General features: G+C 45.9%; 1 protein-coding gene across 10 annotated transcripts in view; it reads left to right on the forward strand.

The window, feature by feature from the left end:
• ARHGAP29 (Rho GTPase activating protein 29) overlaps nt 1-18,640 on the forward strand; it is a 527,305-nt gene that overhangs the window by 264,098 nt on the left and 244,567 nt on the right. For all 10 annotated transcript variants that reach the window (XM_069641212.1, XM_069641216.1, XM_069641217.1 and 7 more), the window contains 2 exons: nt 211-307; nt 768-840. In XM_069641212.1, the coding sequence (XP_069497313.1) occupies nt 211-307; nt 768-840 (170 nt within the window). The remainder of the gene's footprint in view (nt 1-210; nt 308-767; nt 841-18,640) is intronic.

Here is an 18,640-nt window from a genome sequence, read left to right on the forward strand (position 1 = left end):
CGTTTCTGACTTTCGATGTTCGTTGATCGTTAATCAAGCCCCCTCATACGTTCAGGGGTTATCTTCGTTGGTGCCCGGATGTCTATGCGTTTTTAAACAGAGCTTGGTTGGGTAAAATCTTTACTGTTGGAACCAGGGATTGTCGTGTTTTGCATGAATTTTCTCTTAAAAACACAAGTATTTTACGATCTGTTTTTATTTTTCTCGTAGGTGTGAACTTTAAAGAAATTAATGAAGAAAACAAGAGGGAGCACTTCAGTGAAATATTTTCTTCCATTGACACATTAGCATTCACCTTTGGCAACGTGTAAGTATTGAACGTTATAAAGCCAACATGTAATTTCGAAGTGTGAAAGTAATGAGGTTTAACCAACGTTTACAGCAAACTTACTCTTCTATATCACAGCTAGGGTGTGAATACTGTAACAAACTAATGCATTCTGCCTGTTGCGATCTTGTATTCCTGAGCGCCAAGAACGTGTTACCAAAGATTTTTGTTTTTGTTAAATGCCCAATACTAGATAATGGTTCTCCCAATTACATGGGGACATCTAGTATCCCAAATAACAGCATTTCCGAAACTGTTAAATGTAAAAAAATGTTCAACTGTTAAAACTATGCTCCAGAGCTGTTAAGCATAAGCAGTAAGCGAAGTGTCTTCCTCATGTTTTCTGTTTAAACTTCCTGTGATGTTGCGCTTGTTTGGAAAGCCAGATCTTGTATCACTAGCAACTTTGTTTGATGTCCATCTGTCCTTTTCGTGGCAGAGTTTCGGATTTCCTTATGGGAGATGTAGACAATGGAACCTCACTGGGATTTCCTGTGTCTAGGAGAAGTCGGGTATGTGGAACGTTTCGTTTACTTTTTATAGTAAAATGCATTACGAGACTTCATATAGTAGTACCATTTGGGTTTTTTTCAAACTGTTTTTGTCAGTCTGCTTCCTTAGTAGGATCTGGTGCTTTTTTCCAGTAATGCTCTGCATGGGTAACTGTCATGATTTTTAAGCTGGTTTATTTTGGCATCTAAAGCATTATTTCCTGTGTAAATAGAACAATTGTTTCCCAACATACTTTTTTCTCCTTTTCCTTGAGTAAGTAGATCTTGTGACATTTGTTTCAACTTTGACATTCCGTAGTATCTAATAAAAAAAAATCTGTTGCCTCTGTCAATTATAGCTGCTCTAGGCTAAAAAGAGTGCTACGACCTAATGGTATTAATGGAATTCTAAGGGGGGGAAAGCAGTTTGTATCCTGGACTGAAAGGACATCTATTTAATTTGTTAATAGATTAATGATTGTTGTATGATTTCAACAAAGATAAAATTGATTATCTCCGAGTTGAAGGCAGTGCAAGTATGTCATTCTTTAAATATATGTTATACTTTCCCCCGTACCCGCCACAGGTGACATACAGTGCATGTATATGCATACACTTACATTGTAGCAAAGTATTAATAAGATTTGTACATTGTACACAATTTAAACAATATACTGGTTAATGGTACTACTGAGCACTGTTCTCAAATTAGCTCGAGAAAGTAGGTATGTACAGATATTCTTGGATATGACTGTTCAACGTTAGCATCAAAATATAAACATCATTGTTCTTGACCCATGTAGGAAAAAGACTTAAGATTAAGAAATCTGCACGTTGTTGACATTTTTATCATAACATCTGAGCAATGCTCAGATGGATTACATACACCAGTCAAACCAGGCTATACCTCGTCTGGGGCGTTAAATCTTTTGCAATTCCCCTCAATTTCTGAGTTAAATTGTTTAAGTCTAGCACATGCTTCAAAATTGGCTGGTGATAATTGATTCTTAGCAAATACAAAATGCTGTTTTGTGTGTGTATTTGGAACTGAGCGTGATTAGTGATTTTTTTTGTCTTTCTTTAATGCAAATTGTATTCCCATTCCATTTTTCATCCAACTGTCTTGCCTAGATTCAGTAAGTCTTGCCTGTTCCCTTGTTGCCCAAGATCATTACTTGATGGGCTTGCACTACAGTAGGATCGCCGATGCATTGTCACATTGCAACAGTCCGCGTCACAAGTTATAACCAACCTACAAGAAACCTTTACCCCAACTGCCTCTCCCCTGTACTTCCCATTATTGTAAAACCTCCATGGCCTTTGGCGCCTTTAAACAACTTCCTAATATTTAAAATGGGGAAGCTATCAAATGAACCAGTCAAGTAGTTTCTTTTATGTGCAAGGCACCTGTGTGTTTAAATCTCTCATTACAAGCCTGGCCACTTCATCGAAATATACCCATTTCAACCTGTTGGAGTATCACTGGCCATTATTTCCCTGTACCATTTGATGCCTGTACTAAATTTCCATCCTCCGTGAAAGTAACTTTCCAGTGGACGCGGGCTCAGAGGAAGCACTGTGGCCCTTATATTTAGAGAGCATCTGTCGATTTGTCCTTAGAGTTTGGTGCCAATTGGGGGTTGTAGGGGGAGGGAGGCCTTCATCCATCAATCGGTCCGTTTCAGGCAACTTACAGCATTTAAAAAAGAACAGGGTTAGTCACCTGAAATCACTTGAAGTGTGGCAGGAAATAAAATGTGTGCCGAATATCTTTCTTTCTAAGTTCCCTTTTGATTGCTTTTAAAGAATTTATTTGGCCAGCCCTGGAGAAGTCGGGGAACAGAGAGAACCTTAGCCTATTTGCAACGCCTGAACCCATCTGGCTTGCTTTCTTAAACAGTGTGTCTCAGTCCGTGTTGATGCAGAGTCTTAGGTGGTAAAGGTCTTACAGGATCTAAAGTGAATGCTCTAGCGTTTGGAGACGCTAGGATATGTAATTGTTCTGAGGGCTTAATCACTCAGCGCAAGCAGTACTAATAAACTGGGACTCCGCGGCAGCTGGTGCGTGGCTGTTTGGGCAGTGAAGGCTGCCAGCCATAAGCCCATCAGCCTGTATTGATAGCTTGTGACTCAGGGAGTTCAGCTCATGGTCAGACTCTGTGTTCTGTCGCTGTTTGTTGTCCTCAACTGCTACCCATATTTTCGCGTGGGGAGAAAAGGTAGAGAAAGCATCTGGAGTAAATATGGTGGTGTACTGCACACATGCCGTGCCCCTAGAAACCCTGAAGCACTCCAAGTTGGGTGGGATAAAAGCGCTAGCACAAGCACATGGATATTGGATCACTTATGGTGGCCCAGTGGAGGTGAGCTGTGCCAATTTGTTAGTACTGCCTTTACATTTTGCCTGCTTTAGAGTTTAGACTTGTATATAGGATTGTTTATACTGTTAGAGTGCCTGCACACATGAGGAGTTAGTTCCCTCCTACTGTGTATATTCATTTTCTTTGCTAGCCTCTGATTTCCACCGATCCCCATTGAATCTTTTAAATATCTAATGAAGACAGGAAGTTATTTTTTGGGGGGAGCTTAGAGTCTGCGTTTTAGTTCCTGGCGGCTTTATACCACATCCTGTTGAGTAAATACTACACATAGTGTTGTATATTGGGTCCCTCCCATCTAGGTTTGCGCTCCTATGCTGGAACATGCGCAGGGAGATGGGATGTAGCCACACACCTTTAAGAAAACCTAATTTGACTACTGACTACCTTTGTCTACCTCTGCCAAAGGAATTAGATACGCTAGCTTCTATTTGTTATACTTGCCTACAGTTGCATCTTGCTGCTTTAATGCCTTGTACCATGGCCAGGGAGATGGAGCTGGACTAGGAATGTCCACAAGCCACACGAGCGTTGTCTGTTAAGGATTGTTTTTTGGTGACAGTATGTAATCAATGTATTGATGCTAAAGAATGTCATTTTGTATATTTGTATAGCACTACTCTTGATAAGTAGTATATCGGCCACTTTTACTCCCTAAAAATAGGCAATTACGCCCAAAAAATAAAAATGGGGAGTAAAAATACTCCCAACAGAAAAAGGGAAACGCACATATAACTTTGTGCCCCTGCTTTTCCCTCACACAGCACCGTGAATATGTTTGGAGCAGTAGTGCACGTAGTACTACAGGAAAATAACTATTATACATGATCGAAAGGTGTAAACGTGTATCTTTTTAATGCGTATGCATAGCTAGGTGCTAAGAAATAATAATTCCAAAAACATTTCAGTTTCCTAGTTAAAACATATCTTTATCCGCTTATAAAATGCTCCCATTGGGAATTGGACTTACATTTTTACTCCCTAAAATATAATTTCACTCCCAACTTTAAAAAAAATAGGGAGTAAAATACTTGCACTTCAAAATCTTATCTGGACCACTGCATCTATCGTATCATTCCATTCTATTTAATAAGACCTGATCCGGCACCCACATGATCTCTTTTTCTTTCATCAGACGGCTTTACACGATTTCATTAGTATTCATGGAGCGTGTTAGTAGGCGTTTCTGTGCCTCGGCTAACATGTATGCATGGGTATATTGTGCCTTCAAGTGCGCGCTCCAACCAGATCCTTTACTGCGCCACCTCCCCAAACATGGCTGCTGTTACCTGATCATCTTCTAGCTATGTCTTTGCTCTGTCCATTGCTCATGTGCCTCCACGGCTCACTTTTAAAGACAGGCACACTACAGCAGTGTTTGATTTAAACCAGGGGTCTCCAAGCCTTTACCTTAGCTAGAGCTACTTGTAGTGGAGGCCAACAGTGGAGAGCTACTAGCAGGCGATATCGGGGTGGGTATGTTCATAAACCTCAGAATTAGTACTAATATTTTTTTGGCCCTATTATTTCCCCTCTATAAAAAGATGGAAGAACGTATGCCTTCACGATTATATTAAGAACTTCAAAAACCTCTTTTTGTTGCAATAATATTTATTAGTAGCTGTCTTATAAAAAGAGATATTTGTTGAACTACCACGCAATTATCCTGTAATTTTTGTGCCCCTTCCTTTGCATTTTATGCAGGATTTCTACTTGCTGGGCATACTATTGTTTTCCAAATGTGCATTTCACACTTCCATTAAAAAAACAAGTAATTTCCAAACTGAAAAATGCTGCTTGCGTTGACTAGTTTTCTTTGGAACGTTTTTTTTGTCAGACAACACACATACTCTGTTATTTGTGTGGCTCTCTCTGTTTTAGCACAGGTTATATTTATAAAGATGTTATATGCTTGTCAAACTGGTTAATCACAAATAAATGCTTCTGTTGTGCTGGCAGCCGTTTTTAGGAAATTAAACTGTGGGTTCATGGGTGCTAACTTTTGATTTTCAATACAGGGGCAGGAATAACCCCACCTCCGCCCTGAATATACGCAAGCAACCAGCCCAATCCATCCCCTGGCCAACCACCATTGGCCATTTGCCCTTAATGTTTGCAAAAAAGTGAATGGTGGGGAGAAATGAGCGCAAATAAACACACGGAAACCCACCTGTTCCTCGGGCACTTGGAACGGTGCACATAATAGATGACTGGCATGTTAATGAGCTTCCCTACTCTCACCGTAACCTCTCGCATTTATTCAAGATAAAACGGAAAGATTGTGTGCAAATTTAAAAGAAATCACTTTGAGGCTGCAGGCCTCTCCCACAGTGGGAGAGACTCATGTATGCTTTCCAGTCCATGCTAACATAACAATCATGAAACATATTTTCTTAGCTCTTGATCCACTTAACCTCGTTTTGTAATCCCTTTCTGTCCTTTGTTACACTTTCATATGCTGGGTACACTGCACCCTGGCACCCTGGCATTAATTTGCAATTATTTAGATTTTAGCTGGTTGTGTCTGACGTCTGTTCGGGTCATTTTGCGTGTCCTGCAGCAGGCAGCCACGATTGCGTAATTGTTACTTCAGAATAAGGCCAGGATTTAGAGACTAGAATGAACTGTTATAAGTATGCAACAAGCATTCATGAAGCACACATTTCAATTGCTTTGTCAGTGTAGAGAGGTACAATGAAAAAGATGTTCAAGCAAGACAGTGTCGTGGGGGCGCACAAAGCCATCTGTGGTACTACAGGCAGAAGCAGAACGTGATACTGACTTCTGTCAGTGGATTTACAAGCAACTCCACATGGCACAGCAGCCAAGCTCCCTGCCTGCAAACAGGACGACCAAGGTTCCCATCCTGAACATGGACGGTAGGAGCAAAACATACCAGCTTCAGAAAGTGTTTATTTTTCAGTTTCTCCAGCGCAGGCGACTGAAGAGGCTCAGGCGAGCTACTGGTAGCTCGCGATCGACCATTTGGCGACCTCTGATTTAAACAATAAAGGGGGAACTCGCTGCGTCCCAAATTGCTCAACACATTGCAACTGGTGCATAAAAAGAGAAATCTAGTTGCAGGCACAGCATGTTTCAGGCGTAGACCATGGTCTGGCAGGCACACCCCGCTAGGTTCTACATTAACACAAATGGGAGCTGAGCGCAAGCACACTCAAGTGTATTTGCAGCAAGTGCAAACACAAAGTGCCACAACTTTGCATCCAGGTACCCAGAGTCTGGATTACTTGACGGTGTACTATTTATATATTGATACCATGGTCAGATATTTGGGTAAGCTTTTCTGCTGCAGACACCCCTAATACATAAAATAGTGCAGACACTGTGTCAATAGAGTAAGACTTGAATACTGATGGCGCCAACATAGGCAAAAAGTATGGAAAACCCACTTAGTTTGCCTAGTAGCGGAACCACTCCTCAGGCTACACTCTGTTCATAATAAAGCTTCCTGCAAGATGTATGTATTTATTTTATTATTTATTGAGCATTTGTATGGCGCCTATATAGCAAAAAGTGTTTCCAGGCGCCACAAGACAAAGGGCTGAGGGGCAGAGGAGAAAACAACAATAACAGTCTTAGTAGGCCTTGTGACATTCGGATTGTGCAAGTGCAGTAAACAAGAAGTGCAGGGGGAGGGGACAGGCGGGCAAATGCATGGCATGGGATGGGATGGGATGGGATAGGGAGAAGGGTAGGAGGAGGAGCCCCAGGGGCTGGGCAAGTGCCAAGGAAAACCAGGGGTAGGGGTCAACTAGTGCGAGGACAGCGGTTGACCAGACTGTATGCTGGTCAAGGAAGGGTGCCTGAGGGCAAGTGCTGATAAGGGGCTCAGGGGGAGACTGATTGAGGGAGGTCCTGGCCGCAGTAAATCTCATAAGGGACACAGTCCACCAGTTGCAAACAGCAGGTGGAGATTATCAAGGGAGGGGGTGAGGGGAAGAGGAGGAGGAGAAAAGTAGTCTTCAGAAGCTTCCGGAACTTAAGGAGATCTGGCTCAAGTCAGAGAGGGGCAGCAAGGCCATTCCAGAGGGAGACTCCTGCCGAAGAAAGAGATCTACCCCAAACCCCGTCAGAAACGTCTGATCTAAAGAGAGCTGTAGCTAGAGGACTGAAGGACTCTAGCAGGGATGTATTTAGGGAGATAAAGTTGGATGTAGCGAGGTCCCAGGCCCCAGAAAGCCTTGTGGATGATGCATAGGGTCTTGAATTTGATCCTTACAACCACTGGCAGCCAGTGGAGAGCTTTTAGAGCTGTAGAGATGCGGTCCCTGGGCTTGAGGCCAAGGCTAAGTCTTGCAGTTCTATTCAGGATTAGTTGAAGAGGGTGGAGGGAAGAGAGGCAGATTAAGGAAGAGGCTGTTGGAGTAATCCAACCTGGAGAGAACCAGATCTCTACAGACACCTTCTGGGGGAAGGTGAGGAAAGGGAGAATGCATCTGAGGAGGTGAAGCTGAAAGTGGTCCTTTTTGGCAAGGTCGGCGATATGTGGAGCGAAGGAGAGCAAATGGAGCTGATGGAGGATGGACAGAGAGTAGGAGGGAAGGAAGGAGCAGGAGTCCCAATCAGAAGGATCTCGGTCTTACTGGCAATCAGGCAGAGATTGTTAGCAGCACACCATGCCTGACTACAGTCTGTCGGGAATGAGAGGGGAAGGAGAGGAGGTAGAGGAGCGAAGCTTGAACGAGAGTTGTGTGTGTGAGAGTTGTCTCATCAGTGTAACACTGGAAATGAGGAGAAAAAGTGGAGATCACGTGGGCCAGAGCGACAAGGTAAAAGGTGAAATGCCAGGGACGCTGCAAGTAGAAAGTGAGGCAGGGGAGAGAAAGGGGCCCAGTTGCACTGAGGCAATTTGAAAGGAAAGAGGTCAACCAAATCAGTGCCAGGTCCCTGTTGCCCAGGGTATCTCGGAGCCGATTTATGAGGGTGGAATGATTGACCCTGTCAAAGACAGATTGAGGAGGATGAGAACGGAAAGAGAGTTAGAGTCAATGTTTGAGAGCAACTCATCACGGGTGTTCAGGAGAGCAGTTTCCGTGCCTCTGGCTGCTCTGAAGCCAGACTGGTGGTGGTGGAGACAGTCCACCGTTGCAGTGTGATGGATCAGTTGGGAGATGACCAACCTCTCCAAGAGTTTGCCCAAGAAGGGGGTGGTGGACATAAGGCAGTAGTTAGCTCAGTAGGAAGGTTCCCCAGGTGGCTTTTTTAGGAGGGGGTGCACTAGGGAACGCTTGAGGGGTAAAGGGAAGGAGTTGGTGGCAAAGTAGTGATTGCAGAAATCAGCCAAGGCGGGAAAAAGAGAGGCAATGTTGTCCTTAATAGTTCTAGAGGAGCAGGGAAGCACCTGTTTGAAGGAGACCTGCATAAAGCAAACTGTTTTGGTGACCTCATCCAGTGCTGTGGGTGAGGAGGAGTAGAGTAGGAGCGGGAGGAATGAGGGGGGTCCATTGGAGGCTTGTGTGCCGGCAGAGGAGGGAGGAGAGCAGAGAAGAGAGGACAGGATGTCCTGAATTTTGGTCGTGAAATGAGGCCAGAGCCATACAGAGGGCCTGACAAGAAATGAGACGTGTAGACTGCAGTAGGATTGGAAGGTTCCTTACAGATTTTAAGAGTCTGTATTGCCTCTGGAGCAGGCGACAGGCCAGTTTGTCAGAGGATATGCTAGAAGCCAACCACTTCCATTCCGTGACCCTGCACTTGTGTTTAAGCGAGGCTAGATCGGAATCGTACCAACTATTGCACTTGGAGGCAGGCTTCATGCAGATCCTTGTGGCAGAGGCAAGGATGCCAAGGTTGTTGGAGATGGAGAGGTGAAGGTTAGCAAGGGCTGAGTCAGTGTGAGAGTCCTTAGCATGAGTGGTGGGAATGAAGGAGGTGGCAAAAGCAGGCACTGACACTTGCTTCATCGGTCGAATGACGGAGAAGGAGACTGGCAGTACGGGCAGAGGCTTAGCCTGGGAGGCTAGGAGCTCCAGAGGGAAGGAGAGCATGGTTAGACCAGAAGAGAGCAGTAGTGAGAGGGTTACAAAGTGCGATGTCAGCTGAGATCGCATCCAAGGTGTGTCCGGCTGAGTGAGTTGGACCAGAATGAAGAATGGTGGGGAGAGTGTCACTGAGGTTGCGGTAGAGTAAAGTGGCTGCAACAGGAGAGTCGAGAGGAATATTGAGGTCAGAAGAGAAGAGGCGAGGTCGGCCCATTCCAAGAGGAAGAGGGAGATCGGCGCAGGGATCCTGTAGACGGTGGCGAGAGGGTAGGAGAGACACAAAGCACAGACACATTGAAAGGAAGAGTAGTTTTGAGTGGGCATGATAGAAGTGGGAACCCATTCAGGGAACACGAGGGTCACTCTGCCACCATACCGTTTAGAGCTGGGCTTTGAGAGTATCTTGTAGCCCTCAGGAAGGTGAGTGTCAAAAGCAGTGACTGAGCTGACATTGGACCACGTCTCGGTGAGGGCAAGGAGCTCAAAGTCTTCAAGGTGGTGTCTGATGTCAGATGTGTTTGACAGCAGAGTGAGAATTGAGGGTAGCTAAGTGAAGGTGGTTGCTACCTTTTAAAGGTCTTCCGAGGTGGGGTACAGGGATGAGGTACTACCATTGTTAGGGGCAAGGAGGCCAGAGGGGTGGCAGACTGCGGAGTGAAAGGAGAAGGGAGGAAGTTAATGAGAGATGGAAGACTCCTCTCAAGAAGGACGAGGTTGGGCTGAGAGCCCTGGGCCATTATGGTGCCATTCTGGTAGACATTAATGCTGCACCTGGAAGCTGAGAACTGTGCCAGGAGAACTTTCCATCTGGTACCACCATTAATGGGCGAGGAAGAAAAAGGGGAGAGTATAGAGACCATATGGGGAGTACATAGGTCAGGAGAGGGGACAGCAAAGAGGATGTTGGTGATAGTCTGTCTGGAGGAAGCATTGACATAGGTGTCAGCAATGGGAATTCCTGGGTTGTGTAAGGAAGGCATGTTATCATTGAAGACAGATAAGTTATCACAGTTCAAGGGTGTTTATTGAATTTCAGTGGGTTGGTTGAATGCTTATCTAAACCTAAATCGAAATAATGTCGTGATAGTAGAGCAGTTAGCTTCCCTTCCCCACGTTTTCAGCACGGGGAAAGGTGGCATGTTCGAGCTTCGCTCACACTCTGGTTTCTCTGCCCCAAGGACACAGTTCAAAGCATAGGTATCTAGGCCTTCTGTCAGAGTTTATTTTCCCATAAGTCTCTCGTTGCAGAGGGCCTGTCTTAACAATCACCAAAGTTTTTCTCATCAGGATTTCACATTCACAAGTTCTCGCTTCAGTGTTCATCATGGGTCTTCCTTGTCTGGGCGCGGACTGTGTAATCTCACTTTCTACGTTTTTTTCTTGATATCAAAGATTGAAGACTTTCGATTGTGCAATGGGTTTTGTTTAAACCGTCGCAGGACCACTTGTATTCACTTCACACAATGTTCTTACTTTAGTTTCTGCCACTTCTTGGCTGGATACCTTACAGAGACCTTCAATTGAGCACCCACGTGGTGCCAGACCGCTCTGTTACTGGTGTTCTATTTTCCTCTTCAAATGTTCAAAACATCCATCAGCAATTAAGCTTTCCTTGCGTCTTTCATCACCCACGTGTCTTAATTCTTGCCCTGTTTATACAATGTTGCTGCTTGCATCAACACAGACCAGTCTTGCATTGGTTTCCCTCAACTAACTGGCTGTGTTGATCTCTCAGGCGCTGCTTTGATCTCGGAGCCAAGGACAGTAACACGGCGGCTGCTGATCCTGCCCGACTCGGTCAGCCATGCAGGAGGGCTCTGGCATCTCCAACACACACAATACAGGATTCTTCAGTTTAGTTTCCTGGCTTTATGCTTTCTACTCTAAAGGGTTCTGGAAAGCAACGGTTTATCGGCGGAAAGGTCAATGGTATCTCCTTCCTTTCGTACCCTCCTTGGTTTGCCGTCTGTCTTCCCTCATTCAGCTGCTGTCGGAAAAGTACTGTTCTTTCATGTGCTCTGCTCTGCTCGGAGTGTGCTGTAATTATCCGCCTTTTATCCGTGTGGAGAAGGTTAATGGAAGTCAGGTGTGAGTGATTACCAATAATTGCCTGCCTTTGCCTGACCATATTATTGGGACATGGGTACAATGCTCGGGTGTGGGCCTGTTTTCTCCCCGAACGGGCTGTCAGTGTCAGTGTCAGTGTTCGTGTAGGGATTGTGGGTGGGGGTAGAGTTTCTAAATATCCTATCTGGCAGAATGCGTTAAAGGTGTTATAGGGAGGGGCATACTGCCTCTCGTCATTGGGTGTCCCACTCCCCGAAGACCACTCACCCAGGTGATCCTCCCACACTGGTCCACCCCCAGGGTCTGGATCCAAAGGCGATGACCATGCCCTGGCCACCTGAGATAGAGACTTGCGCGTGAGACACTGGTACTTTTGCAATTGACCTTCTGCACAATTGTCCTTTATATTATTTTAGTTATTTTATATATGTATTGGGTTGTCTTTGGATTATAAATAATATAAGGGGATTGGGTGGGGGGTGCATGGAGTTTTGGATTGGCTGGGGGGCTTGCAGGGGAGGTCCCCCCCCCCCCCCGCAAATATGTCCTAATTGACCTTCTAAATTAGGTCAATTCTCCCGAGGTCAATTGTCAAAAGGTCAATTAGTATACAACCGAGGCACCTTCTGGTTTCACAGTTTGAGAACAGGAGTGCTTTCTTAAATGTTTTCCTTTCAGTCTCAGAGAGAGGTAGGAAAGGGGAAAGAGTAGCAGTTAGAATACATAGGGGAGATGGAAAGCACCACAGTTGCATGGGCGGGTTGAGAGCAGATAGAGCGACTGCACAATGCACAAGGCTCACCAGGCGGCCTAGCAGCATTCAGGTGAAGAAGAGTCAAATGCAACAAATGAAACTGTAAGTCAAAGTTTAATGAGGGATATGGCCTTGTCTCGGGAGGATAGCTCAGCAGCAACGTGCTTGCCTTGGAAGCAAGACAACACAGAGCCACACAGGTTAGATCCCTGGGTCCACGTTTAGAAACCTCTGGGTATTAAGCACGTTCTAAATAACCGATCATATCATACAAAATGCAGCGGGGAACACAAACAGTTTCAGTATTCAAATATTGAGGCACAGCGAATAAAGTGAGCATCCCGAAATGACAATTAAGGTAAAGGTGAAAGGCATGGCAATTGACGCAGCAGTATTTTACAAATTGTACTTTGATTTGGATTTTCCAAATAGGTGGTTAAGCATAGCATTTAGCGCAGATCGAGAGTTTGGAGAAACAGGATTTGATTTTCAAGAATACAGTCAAATTGCCCTCATTTTAATACAACAAGCAGATCCAAAAACAACCCCATTCGATTTTCAAAAATACTGTAAAAATGCCCACATTTAAATAAAGTAGGTACATTCAGAACAGGCCAGGCTGACTAGAGGTGATGAGCATCACAAGTTATATAAAGCAAGCAGTTGACAAGCACACAGTTGGAGTATGTCAGACTCCTTAACAAGAGAGCAGGCTCAGGGTAGAATGTCAGAGGCAGAAGGACTGGTAGAGAGTTAGTGGTTAAGTACAGGTAGGAAGGCAGATCCAGTATGAATGCAACGTAGAGGTTGCAGGGAGAGATTCGGAGCAGGCTGCCAGCGTGCTGTGGCTCAAACGAGCGCAAATGGTGAACTAGACAACGAAAGCGTGGGGGGGGTGACAATCGCTGTAGGGCAGCGCTTACTTTCATGGCCAGGGGCTGCAGCACCAAACTACGAAGGGAGGGGGCGGGGGCGGAACTTCAGATCACATCAGAGGCAGCCAGATACTGGAACAAGTCGAAGATGCAGAGAACGGCCAGACAGGGGCCTTGAGGAGGGGGGCCAGCTTTGTCTGCAGGCTAACTCGGTTGGCCTGAAGGGTAAGATGCAGCCAATCCTGGTTGCGAGGCAGGCTCCAGGCTCAGAAGTGAGGTAGTGAACTGCCAACAAAGGCAACGGCCATCTTAATGTGCAAAATGTTGATCAAAACATAAGCCCAGGCTTGGCAATCCCATTATCTGGTGAAGAAGGCAGGAAAAGTGGAATTGCCTGCAGCCCCCGGACTGCGCATAGGTAATGATCTATGAACATCTGAAGAGAAGTGTGAAAACCAAACACACAGACCGGGTACTTCAACATGTGGGAATGGTTCGTCATCTGGTATAACGCACAATCAACCCAATTAAGTGTTCAGCTGCGGATTTAGTGAACTATCTTCTATATTTGGTGGATTAAGCGTGCGTGTTCAATTCCATGAGGGTACATCAAAAAGCATTGGCCGTGTACATATCCAGGATTCATGGTGGAAAGGTGACAGTCAGTGTTTTGAGAGGTGCAAAGAGAATGTGCCCACTAGTAGCTAACCCTGCACCAGGATGGGGACCTAAACAGTGTTACTCAAATTGTTCCACCATTTAGGCCCAACCACAAATGCTCTCATTTCTGCCATCACCTCAATATAAAGAGTCTGTGAGCTCTAGACACTTGTCAGCAGATGAGCCTTTCACAGCAATTCCTCCAGTCCAGAGACGATGGTCCAGCCATCTCCACGGAGGATTTGGCTCCCTTTTCAAACATGCAGTTTACTACATTTTTGAGGTTTTCATGACCTCCTTTCTGTTTGAGACACTATTGTCTGACTCCAACCCTTGAAGCTTTTTCCCCCCTTGTTGGTAGGAGTAACCCTAGATTCTGCGGCAGAATTACTTTTAACTTTACTCACCCAAACCGTAAGAGTGCACAGAGATTTACGGAAGCCTTGGAGTTTGCTTAGTTATTTCTTCAAACTCCACAGTCTGAGATTTCCGTTATTGTTGTGAGTCACAGGGTAATAGGTGTTGTAAGATTTGACTTGTCTGTATAAGTCTGGATAAGATGAGTAAGATGAGGGGAAATGGTTTATGCGTCCTGGGACTGAGGAAGTATACTGATACTTTCATAGATATTAATGCAGTGTTAGAAATTGCTGGGCACTATTTAGCTCCTGGGAGTGGCTTACAAGAGTCTGGTTAGTTTGACACCAACAGTTGCCAGGAGCTGCTTTTGGCTCCACACAAATCCTTCTCTGACATTCACTCTGTGTCTTAAAATAAATGTATGAAAAGTTGTTTTAAGAAAACGATGGACTACGTTGAAAGCATGAGGGATCATCTCAAAGGTTCTTGACACGAAACAGCAGCAGGGAGAGGGTGGCAACACAGATACAAATGTTGCACTTAAGAGACCAGTTTTACATGAAACAACAAACGTGTAGTAACAGTTTATGCACGTTGTAACAACAATAGTTCATCAATAAACGAGAGGGAGAGCAAGACCGAAGAACTGAGAAAAGACATGAAATGAGAGACTAAAAAAGCAATGTAAAAAGCAATTAAATGTAGAGCAACATTGCAAGAAACTGAAAAATCAACAGTCTACAAGAGCGGGAAAGAGCAATGTAGCAGTAGAAAGGGCACGTGCATGCTTGCAAGCTCCACCATCTTTCAGGCTTTCCAGAGTGGCTTTTCCAACATGGGCATGTGTCGCTATTCAAAAGTACAATTTATTTGAATCTCTGCATTTATTTTAGTCTGTGTGCTGCTCATTTTTTATGAGCCATTGCACATTCACCACCCTGAGAACGAATTTGTGAGACTTCACTTTAATAGCGCCTGGGTCCTGATAAGTAACTCCTGGTCAGAGAAAAAAGTTTGACACCCAGGAGCTGCTTCACGAATTCCAATTTCAATCCCTGTTTAATATGTGAAGTTTGAAGGGCTGTGTAACTGCTCAAATCGGGAATAAAGTGAGACATCTTGCCAGATAATTTTAATGTCTGTGAATATCCCTGCCTTTTCAATTTAGTTTCTTCTCTAACTTAGATTGTTTGCTTTGTTGCTTTGCTAATTATTTTTCATTAAGTTTATGATTGTGTTGCCTTTTTCTGTGGAATTGATATTTACACATTACTCCTCTATGGACATGAAGTGCGTTTTCACTTGGTGCAAGTGTTGCCTTTTGGGCTCACTTGTTGCAAATCGAAAATCTATTGGTATTTTCTGAAATGGGGGCATTCGTCCAGTCTACTGAAAGTTGAACGTTTACACTTAGGAGCTCCTTTCAGAAAGCTTTCCTGGGTAACATTAAAATGGTCTGCTGATGTCCGCTTGTTGCCTTTAATTGCGAACAGGTCATCAAAGTAGTTACCTTTGTTCGTAGGCTGGAGCATTGGCATTCCATCCAGGTATTTTCATTCTTTTCTAGAATGAAAAGAATATATATTAATATACCCTGCGCCCTTCCCCTGTAGGAAGATGATGTCCTACTTGTAATATACTTCAGAGAGGGCATGGACTCATACAGTGGAACAAGGGGTGAGTCACTTGTTATGTTATTATGCAGTTATATAGCGCCTTATGTACCATTGGTATGATCTCAAGGCGCTGGTAGGTTGAAAGCCCTTGGAGGGAGGGAGGGAGGGAGTGAGGGAGGGAGAGCGGGAGAGAGGGAGAGATGTGTGCAGCTGATGTTGCATTCCTGTGAAAGCTGCTTCTTAGCGGTAGGTGTGGTGGTTGGGATATCAAGAGTATGTGTTTGTTCTGGAAGGTTATTATCCAGACCGATTCTGCCCGCGTTAAGCCTGAGGAGAACACCTAGGCTGGAGGGTGTGTTACCAGCTTTGTTTAGTTAGGATGATGGGGAGTATGAGGCAAGTGATGGTATGAGAACAGCTATACCGAATGGTGTTATAGTATCGCTGTGTTCTAGTTGAGTGGTGGTGTGAAGAAGAGAGTAAACTTGGAGATGTGATATGGTGGTTTACCTTAGGTGCTTGAGATCGAGCACGCTCCACACCGTTCCATGCGCTCCAACCATTTTATGTAGTTTGGTCGTTTTATGCACCCCAGATCGCTCCATGCGCTCCAATCATTTTTGTAAGTGTCCATTACGTGCTCTCTATTTGTTCCGTGCATTCCATCCGATGTATGTACTCGCTCAGTTCTATGCACACCATCAGCTCCATCTATTCTATGTATTCCTTCTAAGCAATGCATTTCGTCCGATCTATACATGTTATCCCTTCATCATCCGGTCTGCTCATTTCCACGTTATATGTTCTCTATGCATCATCCATCCACATCCTTGGCCCGTTTCATACACCCAGTTTCGCCCGTTCCATCCACATACGTCATCCGTTCATCCACCTACTTTACCCATTCCACCCGCTTCACCCGTTTCATCCTCCCACTTCACCGGTTCCATCCATTTTACCCTTTCCATCCACATAGTTCATCGGTTCATCGACCTACTACATCCATTGTACCCACTTCACCTGTTTCGTCCACACACTTCTTTTGTTTCATCTGCTTCACCCGTTCCACCTACTCCACTTACTCCACCCGCTCCACCCGTTCCACCTACTCCAACCGTTCCACCTACTTATTTTCCCATTCCATCCATATACTTCATCAGTTCTGTCCACATACTTGACCCGTTGCATCCGTATGCTTCACCCGTTCCGTCCACATACTTCACCCATTAGTATGACCTCAAAGCGCTGGTAGGTTGAACGCCCTCAAGAACCGTAGTTTGAAGGGATTGGTTCCTCCGACGTATTCCACATCTATGACAGGTAATCACCACAGCTGTGCTGCTTCGAAATTTGTCTGCGTCCTGTGAAATGACGTTGATGCGCTGTCCTCGAGGGCCTCAGTCGAGCCGACGTCACCGGATGTTATAAGTAGGACGCACAACGCCCGTGGCCTCAGTTCTGTTTTTTCCGCGAATGTGTTCGCTTCAGAGATCTCGGCGCGCCTCGGTTCTTCTGATTCTATCGGTTCTTCGAAATTGGTTTGTGAAATATCATGTCTTCTTCTTCTACCCCGCGGTCGGGATTCAAGAAGTGTCTGGACTGCGGTTTCAAGATGTCACTTACGGACCCGCACAACGTCTGCCTCTGGTGCCTCGGCGAGGACCACGCCACCGATGACTGTGACGAATACCGGCTTTGACATCAAAGGGCTTGCAGGAGCGAAAGAAGAAGCTGTCAGTAGGTAGGGTTTCCAAGCCCCGTAAATTGAAATCCGCTGGGCTTTCGACCGACGATTCGAGAGGCGACTTTCTGCATCATCGACATAAGTCCAGGGGGGGTCTCGGTCCTGGAGTGGTTCCCGCCATTCCTCTGCCTCTTCGAGGCACTCGCGGAAGTGCTGTCATCGGTCGCCTTCCTTGTCCGAGGACTCTGCCAGACGGCGGGTGGCTTGTCCTACCAAGCATTCCTCTCCTGCGGAATGGGACGCATTTCGTAAGGAAATGTTGGCGATTTTTGAGTCGCAGTGCTCCGTTACATCCGCGCCTTCGAGAGAAGCCGGCAAGGAACGCGCCTGGACCACCGTTCGCATGCCTTCAGGCTTGAGCGGTCGGCTCGATCACCGGGAACCTTCGAGGTCCCGGACAGACAAGGTGGATCGCTCTAGCCATGCCCATTCCAGGTCCCGGTCCTCGACGCCCTTGTGACCGGTAGAGCCTGTGAGGTCTTCTAAGAAGACTTCGACGCAATCACCGCCATGTCTGTCGAGGGACTCTTTCGAGACTCCGCCTCTGAGGAAGTCATCAGCGCCAAGGCCGTCGAAGGACACGCTCGGGGCACCGCCCTCGAGGTCTGTGTCGAAGCCATCGGTGCCAGGCTCGATGTTGACGCCGATTTTGTCGACGCCCTTGATGCCTTTTTTGGTGGCTTTACCAGAGGTACCTCATGCATCGGCGGAAACTCTGAAGGCCCTGAAGAAGTCGGTGAGGCCTGTATTTGAACCTTTTTCTGTGCCCTCATCCAGGGATTTATTCCAGCCGCTGGATTACATCTCTGAGGTGGATGAAGGGTCTGAGGAAGGTTTGGTTGCGGATGAGGTTCCTGATGACCTGTGATCTGGTCATAGCCAGTTGGAAGACCTGTGTCAGTCTTTGCACAATGCCAGTGGTCTGGATACCTCCCTGGAAGGTTGAGTTTGACAGGCCTGAGCCTGGTACGCATGCTGAATCTTCGTACAGGCGACTCATGTCGATGGTGACAGAGTACTTGGGGTGGTCTGCGCCACCAGTGGATTTTCTGCAGGATGACCTGACAGATATCCTTGACCAAGGTCCACCCACTGACCCGGTGCTGCCATTTCATATGTCTTTACAGAGAAGGGTGGCGGCGGCTTGGACTGCGCCATAGAGTCTCCCGGCTGTGAGCAAGTCATTGCGACCCCTGCTACTTGACTATGCACCCCACTCCGGGTGCTGCAGGTGGCTACGGCCCCAGCAAAGCAGGCATCATACCCTACCATCCCTCCGGATAGGGACGACAAACGTTTTGATGGCTGGGCAAAGGGGTATGGCTTTACAGGCAGCCAACTCCATGTGTGCCTTAGCATGTTTCA

The sequence above is a fragment of the Ambystoma mexicanum genome, chromosome 1q (assembly GCF_040938575.1).
Source record: "Ambystoma mexicanum isolate Mex_15411 chromosome 1q, UKY_AmexF1_1, whole genome shotgun sequence".
Lineage (NCBI taxonomy): Eukaryota > Metazoa > Chordata > Amphibia > Caudata > Ambystomatidae > Ambystoma > Ambystoma mexicanum.